This window comes from Leptinotarsa decemlineata, unplaced genomic scaffold, assembly GCF_025532065.1.
Source record: "Leptinotarsa decemlineata unplaced genomic scaffold, Ldec_3_MD MMD2_tig00026299_RagTag_RagTag, whole genome shotgun sequence".
Lineage (NCBI taxonomy): Eukaryota > Metazoa > Arthropoda > Insecta > Coleoptera > Chrysomelidae > Leptinotarsa > Leptinotarsa decemlineata.
In genome coordinates, this window is record NW_027412676.1 from 22,939 (window position 1) to 46,700 (window position 23,762).

At 33.8% G+C, this 23,762-nt stretch overlaps 1 protein-coding gene across 2 annotated transcripts; it reads left to right on the forward strand.

The window, feature by feature from the left end:
- Positions 1-1,460: 1,460 nt before the first annotated feature.
- On the forward strand, positions 1,461-23,455 carry LOC111516637 (uncharacterized). 2 transcript variants are annotated; one of them, XM_074180637.1, is made up of 2 exons: positions 1,461-2,456; positions 22,933-23,455. In XM_074180637.1, exons 1-2 carry the CDS (start codon positions 1,671-1,673, stop codon positions 23,341-23,343), a joined length of 1,197 nt encoding a protein of 398 aa, XP_074036738.1. In that variant the 5' UTR covers positions 1,461-1,670; the 3' UTR covers positions 23,344-23,455. The 2 variants fall into 2 exon arrangements, with proteins under 2 accessions (XP_074036738.1, XP_074036737.1); XM_074180636.1 differs by lacking the exon at positions 1,461-2,456 and adding an exon at positions 14,273-15,193.
- The last annotated feature ends 307 nt before the right edge of the window (positions 23,456-23,762 follow it).

Genomic DNA, 23,762 nt, shown 5'->3' on the forward strand with positions numbered 1-23,762 from the left:
TCTTCCTTTTCCAAAAATTGATCTCCCCTAAAAAGTTACTCCTTGGTTTTCCGTGGTTTTCATTAAATAAACTAAAACTGAATAATGAAAAAACAAAGAATCTCACCTTTTGTTTGTCTAGCACTATGTCGAGTGAAAACAGTGTGAAATTGTTAGGCATAAATATAGATAGTAAATTATCTTGGCAAAATCATACGAATGACCTACGAGGTAAATTGGCCAGCTCAATTTTTTTGCTTCGTCAACTGAAGCCAATTACAACTGATCGTTTTCGCTTAACCAAATCACAGAAAAACTCTCTAAATTATAATCTTTACAACCTGTTACCGCAGGAATACAAAATCCTATCAAACAATAAATTCAAGAAGCGCTTAAAAGAATTTTTACTAACTAATTGTTTTTATTCTGTCAGTGATTTCATGGAGCATTTTCGACATCGCTAGTGTATTTCTATGGAATGCACTCGCCACTGCGACACTTTACAATAGCTAGTAGTAGTGTTCTATATTTTAAAATTTAATTTTATCTTATTTTGTTTCTCTATGTGTTGTACTCTTTTTAGATATTATTTGGACTTACTACAAACATTATGTAATGTAAGGTAGTCAATAAACTTTCATTCATTCATTCATTCATTCTTTCGATTCAAGTGAATGATATTCAGAAGACGTAAAATGTTGTTAACGAATAAATCTAGAAAAATTGAAGTTTGTTTGAGCATCGATGATATATAAAACTACTGGTGAGGTTGATTATAATTATATTTAGAATTATCATCATTGTTCTGGTGAACATAAATTTAAAAAATTAAGGGGAAATTTGCTATCTATTGTGTAGAATAAATTCATTCAAACCACCTGTTTCAAACAGGCTGTTTTTTGACCAAAAATAATACAACTGAAACAAAAATTTTACAGACAAGCTTCACATGTAGCATTATTTCTGCCTGAGTAAGGAAAACATTGCACTTCTATATCTGGTTGGTTTGAATATTAGGGTTGCCAGAAAGGAAATTAAATCCCTGTGAAAATGAAATGATTTTACGTCCCTCTTTCTCTTGGCAGTACCGAAGGATATTATTGTGAAGGATGAATAACAAAATGATTTTGTTAGCAAAACGCGTCTGGAATCACAAAAATATTTGTGAAAATTGTTTAATTATTTTCATGAATAGTGTTTATGTGTTATCGACTTATTCAGTTCGTTGTGAAACATGAAGTTCTTCAACCCAAAATCATTTATTATTGAATGTTTCGAAAAAACTTTGTTAGTAAGCAGTGTATAAAATAGGTACAGAAATGTATGAAAAATCATTTTGTTATGTACTTCGATCGAAAATGAATTTCCCGTAGCAGTGGTTGAAACATACAAAAAATCATTCGTCCTCGCACCGTTCTACATTCTAATTAGCCTAAATTACTTCATACTGATATGTTTATTTTTAGTTGAATGTTTTGTCAACGTATAACGCAGATAGTCGCCTACCAATATTGACACAGTTCTCGAAATTCTTAAATTATTGAATTCATTCATTCAGTTTTCTCAGTGATATAAAAAAACAACATTCAATCAACAGTTTCACGAAAATTCTATGAATTTCAATATTCGGATATTCACTCGTTTCAATACATTATTCAATCATCAAATTGTTCAATCAACTAGCAACAAGCATGTCTCGTGATACATCAATGAAACAAAAAATTGGTGTATGGATTCCAAAAATTCTAGAAGAAGAGAAGTTTGAAGACTATCACATTGTAATAGAAAATGATGGAATTATTGGTGGGCACCTCTCAAGTTTGATCTGTGCTAGAATCGTTGGAACTACTTCTGATAATCAGATCAAGGAAGTGAGTATTGTTGTGAAGTATAACATACGAAATAGTGTCAAATTTCTCAAAGTGGCCTTCGAACGCGAGATTTTCTGTTATGAAAAGCTCATCCCAGTTTTCATAAAATTCCAACATGATTTCAAGATTCAAGAAGATTTCATTTCTGTACCCAAATGCTACCAAACATCATCATGCAATGATCAAACGGTTATCGTTTTGGAAAATTTGAAAAAACGTGGCTACCAGTTATATGACAGAATGGAACCAATGAATTTGGACCACCAAAAAGTAGTGCTGAGAGAGTATGCCAAGCTGCATGCAGTATCGCTGGCTATGCGTGACCAAAATTATGAACAGTTCAAAAACCTTCATGAGAATCTTTCAAATGTATCAAAACTGTATTTCCAAGAAGACTCCACTGTGAAAATCCTAACCAAGTATATGAAATGTGCACGGGATATTCTGTTGAGAAGAAACGAGATGGATTTGGTTAAGGAACTTGACTGGATTCTTGAAAATGGACCCACCAATATCATTCTTGATACTGTTCTAAATGATCGTGTTGATCATTGCGTTGTAGTTCATGGAGATTCTTGGAATAACAATATTATGTTCAAGTATAAGGTAAGGTTTCGAAAAATTGATAAATATGTGGAAATTCATGTATAATTTTTGATATTCATTACGAATAAACAGTAGTCGAGTATCTTCCGGTAGTGGGGTAATGTTGTGATAACTATGAAAGAGAAAATGAGTTCACCAAAAATGAAATGGATGAAAATATACATTCAAATGATGAAAAAAACCTGTCGAAATTTTGAAGATTATATTTCTTATCAATAGTATCATCGACATTATGAATACGAGTGAAACCGAGGCTCTAGGGAGTTTAAGGTGATATTAATATCTTTAACCTTTTTCATTAACACTCCTGTCGAAGTGACCGAAATTTTTCTGCAAAGACAACTAGGCTGTCGAACTATTTTGTTCTGCTCATCGATACTAATGAGTGTAAATATTCATTTTAATATCAATATCCAAATTGGAGTGGGGTATATTTTTAGGAGAGATAAATTTTTGGGCTAGAACGGCTCTGCCTTTCTACTTCTCCATCTTCGGACAAAAAAATTTGAGAATCTTTCACAGAGAGAAAAAAAAACAATCAATTTCGGAATGAACTTTCTACGAAAATTAAAAGATCATCTTTCAGACACAAACTGGAAGAAAAAGCTATCTCGAAAAAACTACTTTCATATACTCGTTAATATCGAATTACACAAAAGAAAAAACAATTTCGAAACATAACAAAACGAAACATAATTTCATATGAACATTGAATTATACAAAAAACACTTTTCTCAATTCAGTCAGTACTCAAAAAATTTATTATAAAATTGAATCAGATTGAACAAGATTGTTTCACAATACAGTACATTAAAGAGAAAAAATTTTACTTGCATAAAACACTATCGTTCTCACAGGTGGACATCCCATGTTTCGAGATGAATCACTTGCCTTATTGTCTCTTCAGCACCAATCTGGAAAACATTAAAAGATAAAGCACCCAATTCATTCGTAAAATTACGAACTCATGTCACGAATGAGTTGAATCTATCATGTCATCGATGACAGTACAAATGTGAAGATTGTGCAGATCAGAATAATGGAAGAGGCGGAAAAAATAGAAAATGAAAGCAAGATATCTTGCAAAGTGATAATAGTCCTACCGTTATCAGCCAAGTGATTGCAAAACATTTCTGAAGCCCACTACTTGCGATAGACACTTGTCATGGATAAAGTATCATCGACATTCTGAGACAGTATCCAGCGGTTGATTGGATAAAAAAATGGCTACTGTATTACTTCTAGTAGTAAAAAGCTGAGCACCAAAAGAGGAATCTTTATTCCTTATGGAATTTTAATTTGTTGTTACTCAAAAATATGTCCAAAATCTCCTCACAAACGTTTTTTCAAGAGTTATGCTGTTAGTGGTCGAGGAAAACTTGTGTGTGATTATTTCCTGAAATTGATTTGAAAAAGGTTCAACACAAAGCCGGACTCAATAGTCTGTCTCTTTGAAGTATCTGTGGAGAATTTTGGGGCTCAGGAGCGAACGAAATCCATCTAGGCATTGCATTGGTGAGGTACAAGTCTATTGCAAGTCATGGAATTCTGGAATCGATCTTTGAGACTCACAACCCCCAATCGTTCGTTTTATTGTAGGAGTGTGACGAAAAACGGTGGAGTAGCAATTCACAAGTTTGATGAATGTAAGTTAGATACATCAATTATTGATCTGAGTGAATTCTGTATAGAAGGGGTTCTAGAGTGGTATCATGTCAAAAAAGAGCAAGATGGCATTTGTTTGCATCTATAGACCACCATCCAGCAATTTCAATTCATTTCTCTGTAACTTCAACGGTCTACTTACATTATTGGCAGATAAATATAATAATGTGATACAGGGGGGGGGGGATTTTAATATAGATTTCAGTACCGATATTAGGGATTTAACTATATTTCGCGATCAATTGGCATGTTTCAACTTGAAATATACCATTAATGAACCCACTTGGGTAACAGCTAAAACTAGCACTTGCTTGGATAACTTTACTGTTGAGGAAAACTTCAAATATGACGTATCGGTTCAAGATTTCGGTATCTCCGATCATTATGGCCAATTGATTATAATCGAAATAGAAAACATGCATAAAAAAGTTGATAATTTCTCCAGATGATATCATAGAGTTTTTTCAGAAGAAAGCATTCAAACTTTCAGAACATTAATAAAAAATGAATCGTGGGATGACATTTTCATAGAAACATGCCCAAACAAGGCCTACAAGTGTTTTAATACTACTCTTCAATAATATATTGAATTAGCTCCAGTGATATGTATCAAAAATCCAGGGAAAAAATCTAAAAATATTAACTTCCTTTCACCAGAACTCCAACAATTAAAAAACCAAATGATATTTTATTCGAAATGTACTAAAGTAAATGAAAACTACACAGAAATGAGCAAAAAAATAACACAGACTTACAGAGAGAAATTGAAGTCTACTCACAAACGATATGTAGATGAGCACATAAATGCTTCAAAAAATAAATCGAAATCTATGTGGCAAATGATACACAAAATTAAAGGGGAGAACCCATCAAATGAAGTTAAAATTCACCAGAATGGTATTCGACTCCCAGACAGCGAAGTTACAAATAATTTCAATATACAATTTTCCAAATATGTGGTCCAACAAAATACAAACCTCAATTATATAGTTGATAACATACAGGTTTGTCCCCAATCAATTTTTTATCATCCTCTAACAGAGTATGATGTTACTGAGTTGATTAGAAGCTTGAAAAATTCCAACTCAAGTAGCCATGATGAAATATGAAACAATCTTCTTAAAAAATCTGTTTTTGAATTGTGTTGTCCTATAAAACATATTATAAACCTTTCCACTGAACATGGAGTATTTCCTGAAATCTTGAAAATGGCAATTGTCTCTCCTGTGCATAAAAGAGGGGACAAAAACCTGTACGAAAATTACAGGCCAATTAGTCTACTCTCAAGTATCTCCAAGGTTTTTGAGTTGAATATCAAAAATCAGTTATTGTCTTTTTTCGCAAATAATAAACTTCTTTCCCCAAATCAACACGGATTTACTAAAAGTAAAAGCACAGAGACAGCACTTTACCAGTTTAACGACCATATAATAAATGCACTCGATGGCAAATTAAGTATTTGCGGTTTGTTCATAGACTTTTCAAAAGGATTTGATTATGTGAACCACGATCTGCCACTACGGAAATTGCAAAGATATGGTATGAGGGATGTTGCCTTGAATTTGATGAGGTCTTATTTAGAAAACAGAGTTCAGAGCGTCAAGATTGGTGATAAAGTTAGCAATTTGGCAAAAATCAAATATGGGGTACCTCAGGGTTCCATTCTTGGGCCTATACTATTCCTGATATATGCAAATGATTTGATGAGTTATTTTCATGAAATGACGACAGTTCAAGTAATAACATATGCGGACGACACAAACTTTATCATCAAAGCACAAGATGCATCAAATTTAGTAGATCGTACCCAAATTGTGTATGAAAAGGTGCAAAGATGGGCAAATAATAATCACCTTGAACTCAACATATCTAAAACCACGCTGATGAAATTCACAATGAGCAATGTTCAAGACATTTTTTTTATATATAAAAACGAAGATCGACAAATTGAATCTTGTGGAACCACCAAAATGCCAGGTCTTACTCTTGATTATAAACTTACTTGGACTCCTCACATAGATACTCTCTGTAATAAACTAATAAAGAACTGTTATGCTCTCAGGTTTATGGCTAATTTCTGTAGTGAAAAAGTCTTATGAAGCTTGTACTATGCGACTATAAACTGTGCCATTTAAGATACGGAATCGTGAATTGGGGTACAAGCTCTTTTGCTGAAAGAGTGTTTATTCTCCAAAAAAGAGCCGTCAGAATTTTAGCTGGAATAGGGTGGAGAGACTCATGTAGAAACGTTTTCAAAAACCATGGAATACTTACAGTTGCCGGTTTGTATATCTATGAGTTGTGTAGTTATGTTTACATGAACAAACTTATATTTCCAACCCAGCAACATAGATATATCACCCGTAATAGAGATTTTCTGATGCCCAACACTCACAGAACGACCTTATTCCAAAAAAGTTTCCTTTATCTCGGCCCGAAATTCTTCAATAAGCTGGATGACTCAGTTAAGAACTCACCTACGTTGAAAAGCTTCAAGTATAGATTGAAAAAAATTTTACTTGAGCAAAATTGCTACTCACTTGATGACTTCTAAGCATTTTCCCACGAATGTATGTTAATATGTATATATGTGTATACATTTACGAGGAACTGATGTGTATTGCTCAACTTTTTATATATTTATTACGTACTAGAAGGGAGTCTGCCCCTTTTTTTAATGCGTTTTTTGACGTTTTTCTTGTTTTTTTATAAAATGATGAAAAAAATAATTTGATACTTTCAAACACATATAGTGTAATAGTTTAGTGTGAAACCGCTCTCTTTATTTACGACGTATTTCTCTGACGTATTTCTTGTTATTGTATGAAGATATTGTGAAAAATAATTTTATACTTTTAAACAAGAAAAATAAATACTACTACTACTACTACTACATCATAAAGCTACGACCTGGTTCTCGGATAACCAAACGGCTCTTTCAGCACCCGACTCTCTTCAAGTTAGTAATTAACCGCCAAACAAAATCTCCTCAATAGGAAGATTTGACAAATTGACTCAGATCTGGATTGCTGGCCATACTGACTTCGAAGATCATTAAGATGCAACTTCTTTGCAAGATAGGGAGCTGCAAGCATTTCCTCGGACCAGAACCTGTCTTTGGCATCCCTTAAGGCTTTACCAAAAAACACTGAATACCTGGACCGGAAGATTTTAGCAGATTAGCCCATTATATGTCAATATATCTTCAAAAAACTGTTACCGAACAATTTTTAGTCTGCACCAGACATAACCTATATTGTTTGTTGAGTCTATACGCAAGCCAATTGCGTCTAAACCATTATATGAAGACAAATTGACTACTGACTTTCAGAAGACAGTACGTGCTGTTTCTGTTCAGAAGCTGGTAAAACAACCACTAATGAATTAGGTCGCCATCTGACCAGAAATATTTCACTAGAGTGATCTATAAACACGGTTCTGTTTGGCGAGATCGAAAAAAAAAAGTCTGAGCGAGCACAGGTTAGGTTTGACCTAACCTAACCTATCTAGTTTCAACTCCTTACATTAAGTATATATGAGTTACCAATCTACTAATTCCTGAAAAAAAGCCAATGAGAGATGCAAAATATTCAATAGGTAGATATGTTTGAAAGATAAGTAACTCGATCAAAACTAGAGGTGACTTTCTACATTATGTTGTATTGAAAGTTGCTAACAATCACAAATACTTATTTTATTTCAGATATGTTGTCAGATATGAAAAAAGATGACGTTGATATACCCATAACCAGTAAATTTATGTGATTTAGACAGTTGAAATTTCGGATTAGTGAAATATCGAAACAATGCTCCAAAAATTGTTCAACTTTACTCTTACCCTATTCCATCGTATTCAAGTAAGAGTAAGTTACTCAAGACTAGAGATGAATTGAAGTGAAATTAGTTGCATAACTATAAGGCATCTCTATCGCATTTGCTCTGAAACAATAATTTACGGGAGAAAACAACTCTATTCAGTCTGTTCCCTGTTCCTATTACTTTTTTCAATATGGATTGAAGTTGAAGATGGGCAAGGAAGAATGTGGCTTTCTACTTTTCTGCTTTACTTCAAAAAATGTGAGAAACTTCCAAAGGAAGGAAAAAAGCAATCATTTTCAAAATTAACTCTTGACGAAGATGTGTAGATCATGCAAAGAATTTAGGTACTCTCAGACGCAAAGTGAAAGAAACAGTCATCTCGAAACAACTACCTTCATATATGCATTGAATTACATGAAAAGATACTTTCGTACCAACTACTTTTATATGAACTTTAAATTATTCAAAAACATTTTTTTCTATTCAGTTTGTACTCAGAATCATATATAATTCACATAATTGCTGCAAAAGAGATGAAAGAGTGAAAATTTCACTTACATGAAACACTGTCATCTTTGATGGCGAACATCGATGATGTCTTATTGCCTCTTCTGCAACGATCTGAATAACATCACAATGAAGCACTGAAACAATTCATGACACTACGACTTCATGTCATGAATGAGTTGAATCGACTCATATCACGATGACATGAGTAGATATTCATTCGCTTATTCAATTCAATTCCAGCCATAAAAATCCTGTTCAGATTGAAAGGGATATATTTTCAAAAGGGCTGAATTGTTGAGAAAAAAAGTTCTTGCTTTTTACCTCTCCAAAAAATGTGGGAAACTTCCAATAAAAGAAAACAACCAATTTCAGATTGGTGCTAAAGAGGCAAGACAAGTGCCTTATTTTGAAACATCGATGTCCGCTATTAAGGATGACAGTGTTACATGTGAGTGAAATTTTACCTTTCCCATATACTATATAGTATAACAATCCTGTGAGTGATATGTGACTCAATTCCATAAAGAGTGTTTGAAGTACAAACTGAATAGAGAATATCTTGTATAAATCGAATTCATATAGAAGTATTTGTTTTTTTCTTCCAGTTTGTGTCTGAAAGTAATTTTTTTGCATGATCTACACATCTTTGTGAAGTATTTATTTTGGAATTGAATGCTTTCTATCTCTGTTTGGAGGTTTCACACTTTTTTTGTGTAAAGATTAAAAATAGAATGCCAAAATCTTCCTTTCCCAAAAATGGATCTCTCCTATCGATTCAAGTGAATGATATTTAGAAGACGTAAAATGTTGTTAGCGAATAAATTTAGGGGAATTGAAGTTTGTTCGAGCATCGATGATATAGAAAAATACTGGAGAGGTTGATTCTAATTACATTTACATTCACCATCATTGTTCTGGTGAACACAAATTCAAAAAATTAATGGGGAATTTGCTATCTATTGGGTAAAATAAATTCATTCAAACCACATGTTTCAAACCAGAAATTGAACATTTCAATCGATGAGCTTTCAACCAAACATATTTTCGTTATGAAATAATCTATCTTTACAAAGCTGATGAAACGCGCGTCAAGAAAAGTGTTATACACTTGTGCGTTCTAGCGAGAAGTGTTCATTTGACATAAAACAATATAATTGAATGAAAGAAAAATTCCACAGACTAGCTTCACATGTAGCATTATTTTTGCCTAAGTTAGGAAAACATTGCCCTTCTATATCTGGTTGGTTTGAATAGTAGAGATGGAGGATAATAACAAAATGATTGTGTTAAGTTGAAATATACTGTATCCGATAACTTTCCACTATCATTTGTAGAATTGTAGAAATAATTCATTAGAATTGTCAGTCGATGTAGTTGTACTATTTCATCGATTTCATTAAACATATATTATATTTTTCCATTTCATTTGGAACTCTGGAAAAGATTATGAACGTGATATATTGAGATTGAAACCTAATTAGCGGTATAATCTATGATTTACAAATGAAAGGACGAGAAGTTCAGAACATTTAATCGATGCATTCAGAAAGTTGACAATTATACTGAATCCAATAAATAGGAGAACAAGATCAGGATCTGAAACACAGATAAAGCCATGATGAAAAAGCTATAACGAACTGATACTGTTGATGTTATTCAAGAATATATTTTTGTAGGAATCATTTGATGGTTCATTTAGAATGAATGAAAAAATCATTTGTGATAATGAAATATGTTGTAATAATAAAAAGTTTTAATTAAATAGTGAGAAACCATACCGGACAAAAACTGACACTTTATATAGGTACGTTTCTTTCACCAAATCGGCATTGCTTCAGAGCTGATTGTAAAACTCACTTACTCTTCAGAACTCGAAGCACCTAAAGTGTCCATGAAAGTATTATTATAAAAGCGAGACATTTTTGCTAAAATGCTTCGTAATCATCAGTCACTGTCAATGAGAATGATACAATAGAATGAGAACTCCGGGACCTTGAACTACGTTTCTAGTGCTGTATGTCGTGAAAAAACTGTTCATCCTAAGTATGTACTTCGACAGAAGAATTTCAAGGCTACATGGAATACCATCAGATCCCTTGAAGTATTTGAAAAATTTGAATGACCTGAACGAGCATTCCATTAATATACTAATTTAAAAAAATTTAGTCAAATAGCTCAATACGAAACATATTACAACCCTAAATACGAACCAGAGTTTATTTTTCATAATGCAGACTTGCATAAAGTGCAATGGCAAAATGTAATGATCTCTCAGAGTTCTCTGATAATAGGTTAGGTTAGGTTAGGTCCAAAGTGAGTGGGTCTATTCGACCATCCACCGCAAATCACAACGGTTTATTGTGACTCATACCTATTCACACTCGACCAAATAAACCCAGCTTCTTAACGAAGCCGATTAGTTTGTATGGTGAGTGGTCTTTCAGGTCAGATGGCAAGAGTACGGCTCTGCCGAACTCTAAAAACCTGATTTGGTCCCCAGCGGGGCAGGCACAAAGTATGTGCTCTGCTGTTTCATCGTTATTGAGGTAGTCGAATAGTCAAAGTGCAAGACTCTCACCTTGAGAGTCCTTTCCATGTGAGGATTTTTGCACGTCAGCTACACCTGACGTCAGTCAGTCAGTCCAGTCCTGACTGGAATCCCAAACATCGCAAGTAACTATGATAGCATGGAACATCGAAGAAAAGTTGAAACTAGTCTGATAATCCTATGCATAGTTCTGGAAACCTCGGATTACTGGCAAATTGATCTTGAGAAGCTAATATATTCTTCTTGGACTGATTAGAATGGAGTTATTTTGGAACTATGAGAGGAAATACTACTAGAGTTCGTGAGTAGCTGAACAACTTGTAGAAGACTGCCGTTATTTTGAGAACAATTGTGTTGAAATTTCGTCAGGTGTTGAACCTTCTTTTTTTGGAGATAGCAATCTTTGATATTGAGCTGCTCTTGTTCGCTATATGTGGTACTATATCAATTATATCTTAGATAGTTTGAAGTTTGAATGAGAGCGGAAGGAAAAAAAAGGTGAGAAAAGAAAACAATCTGGATATGAAATTTCCACACACCACCTCCGCCTTAGACAAGAATGAACGAGACAAGCATTTGATGTGAATCTTTGAATTCGTTGAAAAATGATCAAGCGTATTAGCAATCTGAATGTTAACACCCGGTATTCTTGTGGTCCCGTTCATAAACTTTTTCATTCCATAGATGATAGACGATTTTTTCGCTTCACGACTTGCATTATCTGCAAAGTTGATCGGTCCATATTGAATACTATCACGTCGACAATCTCGTGTTACCTGAAAAGATGCAGTAATATATGCAGAAATTGCCTACATAACCATTATTTCTTTTTGGGTTCGACTACCATATACAAAAAATCATAACATATCCAGGTTGTCGCCACAGTTTTGGAGATATTTCAAATAATTTTGTAGTCAATTGTCATGCCCGAGTATCTCTGGAAAATATAAGGTACATTTTACTGCCACCAGTTCAGGCGGTGGGTACTTGAGTTTTCAACTCAAGGCTGGACGGAGAGCAGCCGATTTCGGATTGGTTTGTCGAGGTTTGCTCAGAAATACTCGAGGGTATAACTGTGACACCCCCGGAAACCGGAGGCACAAGGTCACCCATTTGTTTTATATGGATGATCTTAAACTTTAGGCCTCTGGAGAGAAGGATCTCCATCAGTCCTTGAGGGTGGTGGAAGAGTATACGCATGCAATCGGTATGAAATTCGGGAATGAATTTCTGCTCTCTGCATGGTCCGTAACCATGAGAGAGCAGGAATTGGAGCATTTCAATTCGGGTTACAACTCTGTCACCGAGTTGTAACTCGTTCAGCAAAAAGCTCATATAAAAGCCGCAGAGATCACCTCACTTCTGCGGGAATACAAGAATAAGCCAATGCATGGGGTCTTCTTCAATAACATTGAAGACATTGGCTTATCAAAGCGCCTGACTTTCGGTTTCCTCAGGTCGAGTGGGCTGAAGTCGGAAACTGAGGGGTTTATTATGGCTTGCCAAGATGGTTTTTTCAACACCTTAGTCTACCTCAGTTGCGTGATGGGTATAGAGGTTCCTAACACAAGGTGCAGGGCTGCTGCGAGGCGCCCGAGACCCTAATGCACTTGCTATCAGCATGATCAGCATATGCGGTCTCGGCCTATATCCATCGACATAAGGCGACCGTACTCTTACGGTACTGACGAGACACCGATGTTGCCCTACGCTCCGAGGGATATTCAATCCGTTGTAGAGATCAAGAAGTGCCGAATTTATTGGAACTATTCGTTCCCCACCCTCAGGCTCATACAAGCTAATAAGCCTGATGCAGTCTTTCTCGACCACCAGAGCAAGACGATATTTGTCATGGAGTTTTCAGCTCCTGGCGAGACGAATATCGTCCGAAAAGAGGAGGAAAAACGGGTGAAATATCGAGATTTTCCCTTCGAACTCTGTCAAGATGGTTTTTCTGATTATTGGAGTCCTTGGTGGAATGATGCCCTGTCTAGTCTCGAATCTTAAAATGATACCGGCTTGCCGCACAAAGGCAGAAATCTTAGCCACACAGATGCAGATGGCTGTCATTCTTGGCTCACTGTTCTTGCTTGCACATGATTATTGGACTCAATGATCACTTACCCCACAGTGTGGGGAGTGGTCATTGGTTGATGATGCTGGCGCGCCCTCCCGAACCGAATGTATCGGGCCTTCGGGGGATAGGTCCTGACCAGCGCACACTACGGTGAAAAAAAAAGAATTGCTTTCATTGATAGGAAACAAAATACAAAGAAATATATATATATATATATATATATATATATATATATATATATATATATATATATATATATATATATATATATATATATATATATATATATATATATATATAAAAAAATATATAACCTCCTATCAAATGGTATTTCTGTATTCATTGGAATTTGTAATGAAATCAAATTGAAAATTGTAATAAGTATAAGAATTTTTTAAACTTTTTCTTTTCGAATATTCTACTATTAATTATGAAATGAATTTGAAATATTTGAATACCTCATTACGAGAATACGTCTCTGAACAAGTCTTGATTTGTATTTATCATTCACTGATTGTGAACGCAAAACTGTAAAACGGGTGCTGATATGTAAAGTTGTTAAAAAATTCTGAAGATCATAACATTTTCGTGCATCTTGATACAATTGCTGGTATATAATTTCTGGGTATTAAAATTACTAACGAGTATAAGAAATGTATTATTTTGGCTTAATTCATCACCATTTTCATAAGAGTGATCATTTTTTCAAATGTTTTGCTTGCTTCTGTGGAGAATAGTGAGTGGGTGCATAGAACCAAAAATTGTATCTCTAAAATACAATTTTTGGAATAAAAAATTTACAGAAGAGATCTCAAAATTTCTGGGAGTTTGACGATACTCAAAAAAAAAACAAAAAATTCTGAACATTTTTCATTTCATGACAAATTCCATGGTTTGTCTTCAATGTTTTGTTACCACGAGCTACGACAGCAACCAGTGCAGTAGTTTTCATTTTCATGCATTCATAACTCAAAATTGGTTAATGATTCAAACCATTACCATTCATGCTACTGTTCGTACATCACATTCTCAAAAACTTTGTATCAAATGAATTATAAACTATCCGAAGAGTATAACGGCTTACTCCGACCCTGTTTCGGCTAATAATGAAAGAGGATGTTATTCACCCAACAATATCATTACATAACTCATTTACAGAATCAAAAATATTGAAGTAAATAACATGTTGTCAATTTCTCGATTGCTTATCATGATACGGAATTGGAACTGCATATCAATTTAAAAATTTATTGTTTCGTAATCAGTGTTTCGTAATTATCTTCATTTCGAAGATAATTTCAAACGAAGCTGAATGCCGACTGTTTAATAATGAACATGTCCACTGAAATAGCAGAACAGAAAGTTGGTCAATGGATTTCGAAACTTTTAGAAGAAGAACACTTCAGAGAATTCAGGATTGAAATAGAAAACAATGAAAATCTTGGTGGTCACCTTTCGAATATCATCTGTGCCAAAATCGTTGGAATTACTTCTGATAATGAAACTAAAGAAGTGAGTATTGTTGCAAAATATAATGGCCAGAACAGTGTCAAATTTCTGACAGTGGGCTTCGAACGCGAGATTTTCATCTACGAAAAACTTTTTCCATTATTCAAAAAGTTTCAACACGATACTAATGCTCTTGAATTGTTAAACTCGTTTCCAAAATGCTATCAAGCATTGGCATCTGAGGATCAAAGTATTATCGTCTTGGAGAATTTGACAAAAAATGGCTACCAGCTCTACAATAGAATGAAACCTATGGATTTAGACCACCAGAGATTCGTGATCAAAGAATATGCCAAGCTACATGCGGTTTCATTTGCAATGCGTGACCAAAATTGTGATGAATTCCAAAAACTGTCTTCGAAACTTCCAAACGTAGCAAAGCTGTATTTCCAAGAAGATTCCACCAAGAAGACCATGATGAAGTATTCAAGATATGCACGGGATATCCTTATAAGAAAAAATGAGGTGAAATTACTTGAAAAAATCGAATCAATTCTTGAAACTGGTCTTACTGAAATTATTCTTAATAATGTTTTGAATGCCAAAGACAAGTATTTTGTTCTTACACATGGAGATTCTTGGAATAACAACTTTATGTTCAAGTACAAGGTAAGTCTGTTAGTCAAAAACTAGTCATATTGAAGATGAATGGTTTTAATCGTTTATAAAAGTCTTGAAGGGATTCGTTTGAAGATACTGTAGGCATACTGGGTATCCCATATTCAATGTTACACGTAATACCTCGGTTTCTGATAGATATATAGAAAAATGATTATTATAAAAAGTATCATTTTCCAGAGAAGCTACATTTTTATGTGATTTGTACCTATACGAATTTTTCGATAGTTGCTTTTTGTTTTCGATAGAATACCCTTTATGTAATTATATAATCAGATTTTGAGTCAAATCTAATATGTGATCTTTGAAATTTTTCGCAAAAATTCTTAATTATATTGTGAGACTGATTTTGGATTTTCATTTAAATTGAACATTTTTTTTATCAAAACGTATAGAGTGACAATTTTTGTTGGGAAATGTTCAATGGACGCATTATTTGTCCATATTTTCTATTGAAAATCTGAGTGTGGTCACATATTTGATTTTTTACCAAACGATGTGGTAGAATTGATAGAAGATATTCCAGTTACAGAAGGCCGGAAGAAAGGTGGCAGTAAAATGTATATAATTCAGTATAATGCAGTATAATTCAGGGGTTGCCATTGAATGAATTTGTTAATGGACATTTTTCCAACAGATCATAATTGTTCTATTTAATGGTCGGCCGTTTCTCAGATTTTTCACCACTGGATTTTTTCTATGGAGGTAATTCAAATAAACTGTTCACTCTTCTTCCCTTTCCAATCGAGATTATCCGAAGAGAAAGATTTAATGGTAGCATCATAGCGAACATGATGAAAAGGAGTTATTCAGAAGAATTGAATCGTCGTCTTGAACTTGTCTCATATCTATTGAGAGACACATTGAACAATTTTTATTATGTATTCAAGTTATATGCATAACCTTGTTGTCAATGAGGGTCCTTTCATAAATTATTATATAAGCCATTACTCAATAAATAAGCATAATTTCAAAAAGGAAAAGCACATTTTCCGGTGTCAAGAATTACCGCTTGTGTCATTTCATGAGTTTCAATATTCAGGTCACAACTGATAAAATTATAAGTGTCACTTTTCAGCGAGGATGTGACTTTCCTTCGGATTTTGCAACACCCATAATGAATTTTGGGCAAGTCTTGGGCAATCGTTATAACCTGGCAATGCTGAAACGGAAATTAAAAAATGATACATGGAGTGGGTGATATCAAAATTAGTCATACAATCTATTCATGTAACTACATATAGGCTTGTGATGCACTATTTGGAACCTTTGGTGTAGTAATGATTATTACTGGAGTTTTTTCCCAACACCTTGACACGTGTTTCGATCACCAAGTTATCATCTTCAAGAGGAAGATTAAACTAAATATACTTACACTGTTATCCTTATTCATACCATAAATACCTCTTTCAGGAACCTGCGTCTTGACTGTCTTGAATCAATTTCACAATATTACCTTATCTACTAGTCTTCAATTAATTTTACAATGTGTCCTTATGTGATAGTTGCGTAAATCTAATAAATAAAATATTATTTTAACAAGTCATATAGTATACTATTAGGTATTGTTCCACTATCGTTATTCATAATATTATTATGTTCACTTATTTCTATACTCTCATAGGCATCTAGATGTCTGTTGTTGTTAACTTGTCTAACTAATTCTAATGAACTGAAGTCCATGGAATGGTTTTGTTGCAAAATATGATGGGGTGCTAATTTTTGTGGTCTTCCATATTTTAGGTGTGCTAAGTGTTCCTCATATCTTATTTTGAAAGATCTTTTTGTCTGTCCATAATTTTTTGCATCGCAGTCCTTACATTTAATTTCGGGAATTCCAGACTTTTCCGAATTCGAAACACTTCGTATGAATAAAAATTGTATCGAAATGTAGTTGCCTGAAAGAACTGTACCATTTATGAAGAACATTTTTCTAAATATCTTTACGAGCCATTACCTGTAACATTGAATGTGGGACATCTGGTATATTATATTTCAAAATATGGAAAGTATGCATATTACATCTGGCAGACAATAGCAGATTAGTCAATGAATTCTACTCATGGAAGCATCGCTATTATAGAAGTTGGTTCGATCCGGACTTTGGTATAGACGATGTTCACTGCATATCTTCTAACCCGTGCTGACTTCAAATCTTCAATCTTTTTTGTCTTTCTTAAGCTCGGTGAGATGGTTCGCGATTTCTTCCAGCGCGGTTTCCGAGCTGTTTTTCATTTTCATGCCAACACCCGCATATAGATGGAACATGACAGTGTTTGCGATTTTCTAAAACCGACCGGTCGTCGGATTCCGAGCGATAATCGGATGGCAAGAGCGACCAAGTAGAGGGAGAACCCAGCTAAACGAATGGAACAGTGTTGGCTATTTCTGAGCGGTTTTTCAGTTGCGATTCGAGCATAGAACTAAAAACTCGTAGCGTTTGAGGGACAGAAGGAAGTACGTACTACAAATATATATTTTGATTTTATGTATTTTCAAGTTTCCCATAAGATATGTGTTGGTCATTTCTCCCGCTAGAAGAAATGTGTGATCAATGCAATATTTCATGAACTTGAACTAACCTCAATGTAACAGTAAACCTCTCTTCGATGCTGATAGGTACTCTTCTGGTGGAATCTTTCTGTAGCAAAAGTTCGAACAATTGCCACAAGTTCATCGAACGACTTTATGGACATTCGGTAATCGGTAAAAAACTTGCCTGCATATCCTCTGATTTTTTATATAAAACAGAAAACCTACCTTCCTGGTTCCTCTTTCAGTGGTACGGGTGCACGTCATACCTTCTTGGGTGGCGTCTTCCAGCAAGAGCGTCTTCTGCTTCCAAAACGCTAAGGAATACCACCATTTGTTGGTGAAATTTCGCAGCAACAGCAGCAGCAGACTTCATAGTGGTTGCTTTGAAGGCGCGAACGATACTAGAGGACGACAAGAGAATATTTTTTTGGACTGCCAGGAAATCGCTCCGAAATCGCGGACACTGTCAGGTACTCACTGTAGTGATTTTTACCCAGCAATTTCCGCTCTGAAACCGCGCTGGAAAAACCATTCAGAAATCGCGAAGTATGTCACCTGCCTAAGGAGACAAAGAACTAGATAATTTGTAGTTTTATTGATTTTTTTTTGAAGATTTGGATGTCATTAATGTAGTTTTTCATTTTTATAAAACTTTCGCAACAAATTTTCAAGGTTGGTTATCCGTTGACAGTAATGAATAAATAATAATGATGTTTCAAGGCAACCAACAGAATATCATTCATGGAGTATTCCAATAATAATGATAAAAAACTGTAGGAAACGTATAGGGAACAATTTATGAATAAGTATCTGGTGATGCTGATTGAGAAAAATTATTGATTTCTTCATGGCAACCTCAGAAGTGAATGATGTCAATTTTATTTTTATTTCATTTGAAACACTCTTCGTTTCATCTTGTTGATTTTTCAGGATATGTATTGAATTCTCCTGTAACCTACGTGATCACGATTAATGGTTGATTTATTTGAAGTCGTTATTCTTGGATATGAACTGAAAATATATAATTATGGTTTCAGGTTCAAAATATTGATTTTTCGATATTTGTTCCATTCATAATTGAGACCTATAATGAATGAGTTTCATGACAGATCGAAACAGCACTGCCTGAGATAATCCCAATATCTTGAAAAGTGAGGATAAATGATCATCGACCATGAGATATTGATCATTCCAACTTTTTCACTTCGACTTTCATTACAAATATCATTTTCTATTGTTTCAATATTTGAATCATCCACACTTATACCCATTTATGTCGATTCTGATAGAATCGACATGAATAACGATACTTGCATTTTTCAATAAACTACGGTTGGAGTCATGAATGACTATATGAGTATATAAATAATACTGTAAGATAGAATATTATAGTATAATAGAATATAATATGATTTAATAGAATATAAAAAATAATATGAATCATTCCTTCATCTATCGAAATGACTCATTCAGAAAAATCTGAAATATATATTACAAATTCCAAATTGAAACTTGTGCAGCCACAGTCAATTTGATTTCACAGTTCACTGAATGTCAAAGCATAATGACAGTAGTTCCTACTCCCGATAGCTTCATTCACTCCAAAAATTCACAAGCCAATATCTGAACTTGTCTACAACTATATTCGTGCTAATACTTACTCTGGTATAAAGTAAATTCAGAAAAATCTAGATAATGAGCACCATCGTTCTTATCGTCATATACTATCACTATTCAATTTCAGATAAAATTAGAGTGCATTCAATCTTTCGCTAAATCTTGATTTCATCGTGGAGAAATAACCGCTGAAAGTCCTTGCTGAGTCTCCGAGGACCTTTGTCCTCGCAATCAACGTTCATACTACTGATACTGTCTGGCTTATAAAAAGAAAACCACCTGATGAAATGTTATACAAAATGCTGAATATTTTGAAACTGACTCAGAAATTGATTTATTATTGTTGGGAATATTTGATTATAGAATTCTCAAGAGAGAAATATATCATAGACGTCACCGTTTTCATTTCTCACTACATATATACCATATAATTGAAATATCTTCGGAACTATCGAAATCAAGGATGAAAATACCCTTTTTGATTCATTATTGAATTCCTAACATTGAAAAAATCTGCTATATTCGTTTAAAAGTATCAATTTTCGAAGAATTCAGCATTCTATAAGTAACATATTCCATGATTATATATTTTTAACGTCACCACGAACGGCACGAACATAAAGTTCAGAGGCGTTAGTGGCATAACATTGCACCTCTCTACAAGTTAGAACATTTTGGAGACCCAGTCTTTGATTTGCTCTTTGGCGGTAACTGAATTGTTTAAAACAAGTCGTTTATCTTCTGAAGTCACCCAGTAGGGTCTTAGGCCATTAGGTCGAAAATACAAGGAGTTGCTCTCCCGCCAAGCTACTATCCCTTCTCCTGTAATCACTCCTGCTTGGCAGTATAGTTTAACACTAACAACACTGATTGAAACGCATTACTTCATATGCTTCAGGTAATAAGGCTACCTGTTTGGAAATTGAAAATATCTCAATTATGCCTGATTCAATCAGGTAAGCTCTACAGGTATGTGATAATTCAGAAAATCTTTTTCATTGCCAAATTTTGAAAATCTCAATCGAAATTCAAAAGTAAAAACAATTCAGGTGTTTAATAAAAATAACCCAAATTATCATGAAAGTGCTCCATATTTTTGTTACTCATCGTATACATATAACTATAGAAAGTCTTCTGAGTTTTGTTATATCAAGTTATGAAACAACATCGAATGTTCAAAATAAATACTGAATTTCTCACTTTCTAACCCAATTAAGTTTGATAATAATGGATAAGCTACTTGTAAACGATTTATTACTCCGCTGCTTAGGGAAATATAAAATAGTAATTTTTTTTCATTTTCTGAATAAACAATTTTTTTTTAATTAATGTTAATGAATCGAAGAGGTTTTGTATTTAAGTCTATAATATTTTAAAATTCTTGCAAAGCGCTTTCGACTTTCGTCATAAGATACTTTGACTGAACCACATGGCCTCAATCCAAAAATGTATTTTCTTGTCTATAAGCCTATTTTGTTTTATATAATTCAAATATTACAATGTACAATTCACTTATCTTGATACTTCCTGTTGCCTGACAAGTGAGCACTGATGATGACGAAAGTCGAAAGCGCTTTGCAAGAATTTTAAAATATTATACACTTTAATACAAAACCTCTTCGATTCATTAATTCAAATAAGTGTATTCAGCTTTTCCAAATCCTTTTAATTTTTTTTAATTATTGAATAATTTTGCAGTTAACATTTGTATGATGGTCGAGAGTTTTCATTAAAATGTGATCGATAAATGTTTTGACATTGTATTATATTGTATACATTATATTCGAAATTAGCAGGGCCAGTATGAGAGAATTGTCAACTGTTATGCATCACTTGAACCGTTCGTAGGACATCGAGCGCCTCGTTTCTTCTGTCACACTCCCGACCATTTTTGTTAGAATATCGCATACGTGGGGTCAAAAATGGAGGCAAGCACAATAATATTGTGGTCTGAATATTAAAAATGAATATTACTGGAGTTTTTTCCCAACACCAAACAGTTATTTCAACACCCCAACACGTGTTTCGATCACCAAGTGATCATCTTCAAGAGAAAGATCAAACCAGTTATTTTAACACCTCGACACGTGTTTCGATCACCAAGTGTTCATCTTCAGGAGAAAGGTCAAACCAGTTTGATCTTCCTCTTGAAGATGATCACTTGGTGATCGAAACACGTGTCGAGGTGTTAAAATAACGGTTTGGTGTTGGAAAAAAAACTCCAGTAATATTCATTACTACACCGAAGGTTCTAAATAGTGCATGACAAATTAAAAAATGAATACAATGGAAATGCTTTCAGAACAGATCCGGTACATAAAAAAGTCAAATTGCTGATACTTCGTATAGCTCAAAAGGTGGCAATGAGAAAACGTTTTTTATTTTATAATTTCTTGAATTACTTCAGAAAAAAAATTCAAGATAAATTGGCGAAGTTCAATACTTTTCGAACAACTCCGGAACTGATCTAAAAATCAATTGGGCACATAGTATAATTACTGAAAAATCTCATTGAGTCGACGACTCTCAGGAGCGGTATTTTGTTTAGTTTATTTTATCACAGAAATAATATGAAAAAGAAATCGACTAATAGTGATATTATGAACTACTAAATACCTTGATATTGAAATTTTCCATACTGATTGAATTGAAATAGATTTGAAAATTCGTTAATAATTATTATTCAAAGGAAGTAATACAAATCATGAAATTATGAAACAATGAAAATTATTTGGCGCTCCGAGGCGACTTCATTGATTCCAGTGGTGTATTTGCTTTTTCAGCTGCAGGAAAACCCGAAAAAACCTGCAGCACCACATCATCTGAAGATTTTGATCTGCCCAATCTCTTTCATAAAAAAAAATGTACGGTGAAAATATTTGAGGATATATATTGGTGTCATTTTCTGTCCCTGAATTCCAGGTTACACTATCTTGAAATATACTCCATAATTGTAAGTCGACGTAAATATTTTTCAGACTCACATCATCACCCTTCAATAAACTAATTAATAAATATTCTTCAGGACGCTATCAACAACTTTTTCATCTTTTCCGTTGATAACATCAATTTTAATATATTTTCTAAATAAATGATTCATTTTTGAAGAGTTTAATTTGAGTATGGTGATATTTGATCGATGAATCAATAGATGGTGAATGAAATCAGTAGGAGAAAATAATGACTGTAGAAGTTCAATAAAAACGGACTCCTATCTTGATTTTTACTGATCCAAAAAATTATCAACTCTCTACTTGAACTTCATATCACGGGCGAAAAGAGTGACTATTTTTCTGTTATTCATCTGGCTTATTTTCAGAAAGACTTCACGAAATTTCATTAATGACAAAAGTTCTAATTATCATGCTGGTCCTACTGTGGTCGGTGACTGTGTGCCGTTGTTTGAAATAATGGTACTTTTGTAACATCAATTTTTGGGATTCGATACACCACTTTAATTTGACTTCATTCTTCAATCACGTCCACCCCTTCAAGTTTGTAGTTGTGTACCAAGTGTACCTCGCACAGAGTACTAGTGCAAATACTCAAAAAAAATTAAATCATTTTTTGTTTTGCAGCCAAATGAAACAAAACCAACAAAACTTGCTATCATCGACTGGCAACTCGCATCGATGCATTCCCCTATTTTGGATTTGTCCCTCTTCATATACACCGTTTCATCTCAAGAAGAATTGTCTCACTTTGAGGAACTCATTACGTACTACTATTCGGCGTTAACAGATTTTCTCAGAGAACTTGGCAGTGATGCAGAAAAGCTATTTCCATTTTCCGTTCTCAAGGAACATTGGTATAAATATGCAATTTTTCCCATGATTTGGATAATGACGTTTCTAAGGATTATCCTTGAAGAAGATAGTGATGGAAGAGATAAGGAGGATATGTTTGATATCTCTTTCAACGAAGAGGAATACGAAAAACGGATGATAGCTGTGTTGAAACACTACTTTTGTTTCAAATTCACGAAATGATATGAAGATATAAATTCAATTGTGCGATCAATGTACTCTATTATAGTTGTTCATATAATTCATATTGAAACTTTTCAAATAAAACAAGTGAATTTTTGTTGAGAAAGAAAAATTTTGGCTTCCTAATCAATTTCAAAAAAGGAACTCTATACAAAGATCATGCAAATAAGTAACTTTCAGACATAAACTGAAATAAAAACCCTCTCGAAACAGCTAATTTCATAGAAACATTGAATTACACGAAAGGAATTTACTTTTGAAACAAATACTTTCATATGAATACTGAATTATACAGAAAACACTTTTCTCTATCAGTTTTTATTCCAAACATTTATTATGGAATTGACTCAGATATCTTTCACAGGATTTCTACAAAATATAGTAAATGAAAAAGGTGAAAAGAGAATTGAGACTTCCTA

Excerpts from the sequence above, each read along its gene's own strand:
- LOC111516637 (XM_074180636.1), top strand. The coding sequence starts at position 14,405 with ATGAACATGTCCACTGAAATAGCAGAACAGAAAGTTGGTCAATGGATT. Across the intron at positions 15,194-22,932 it reads ACTTTATGTTCAAGTACAAG|CCAAATGAAACAAAACCAAC; the intron begins GTAAGTCTGTTA and ends TTTGTTTTGCAG.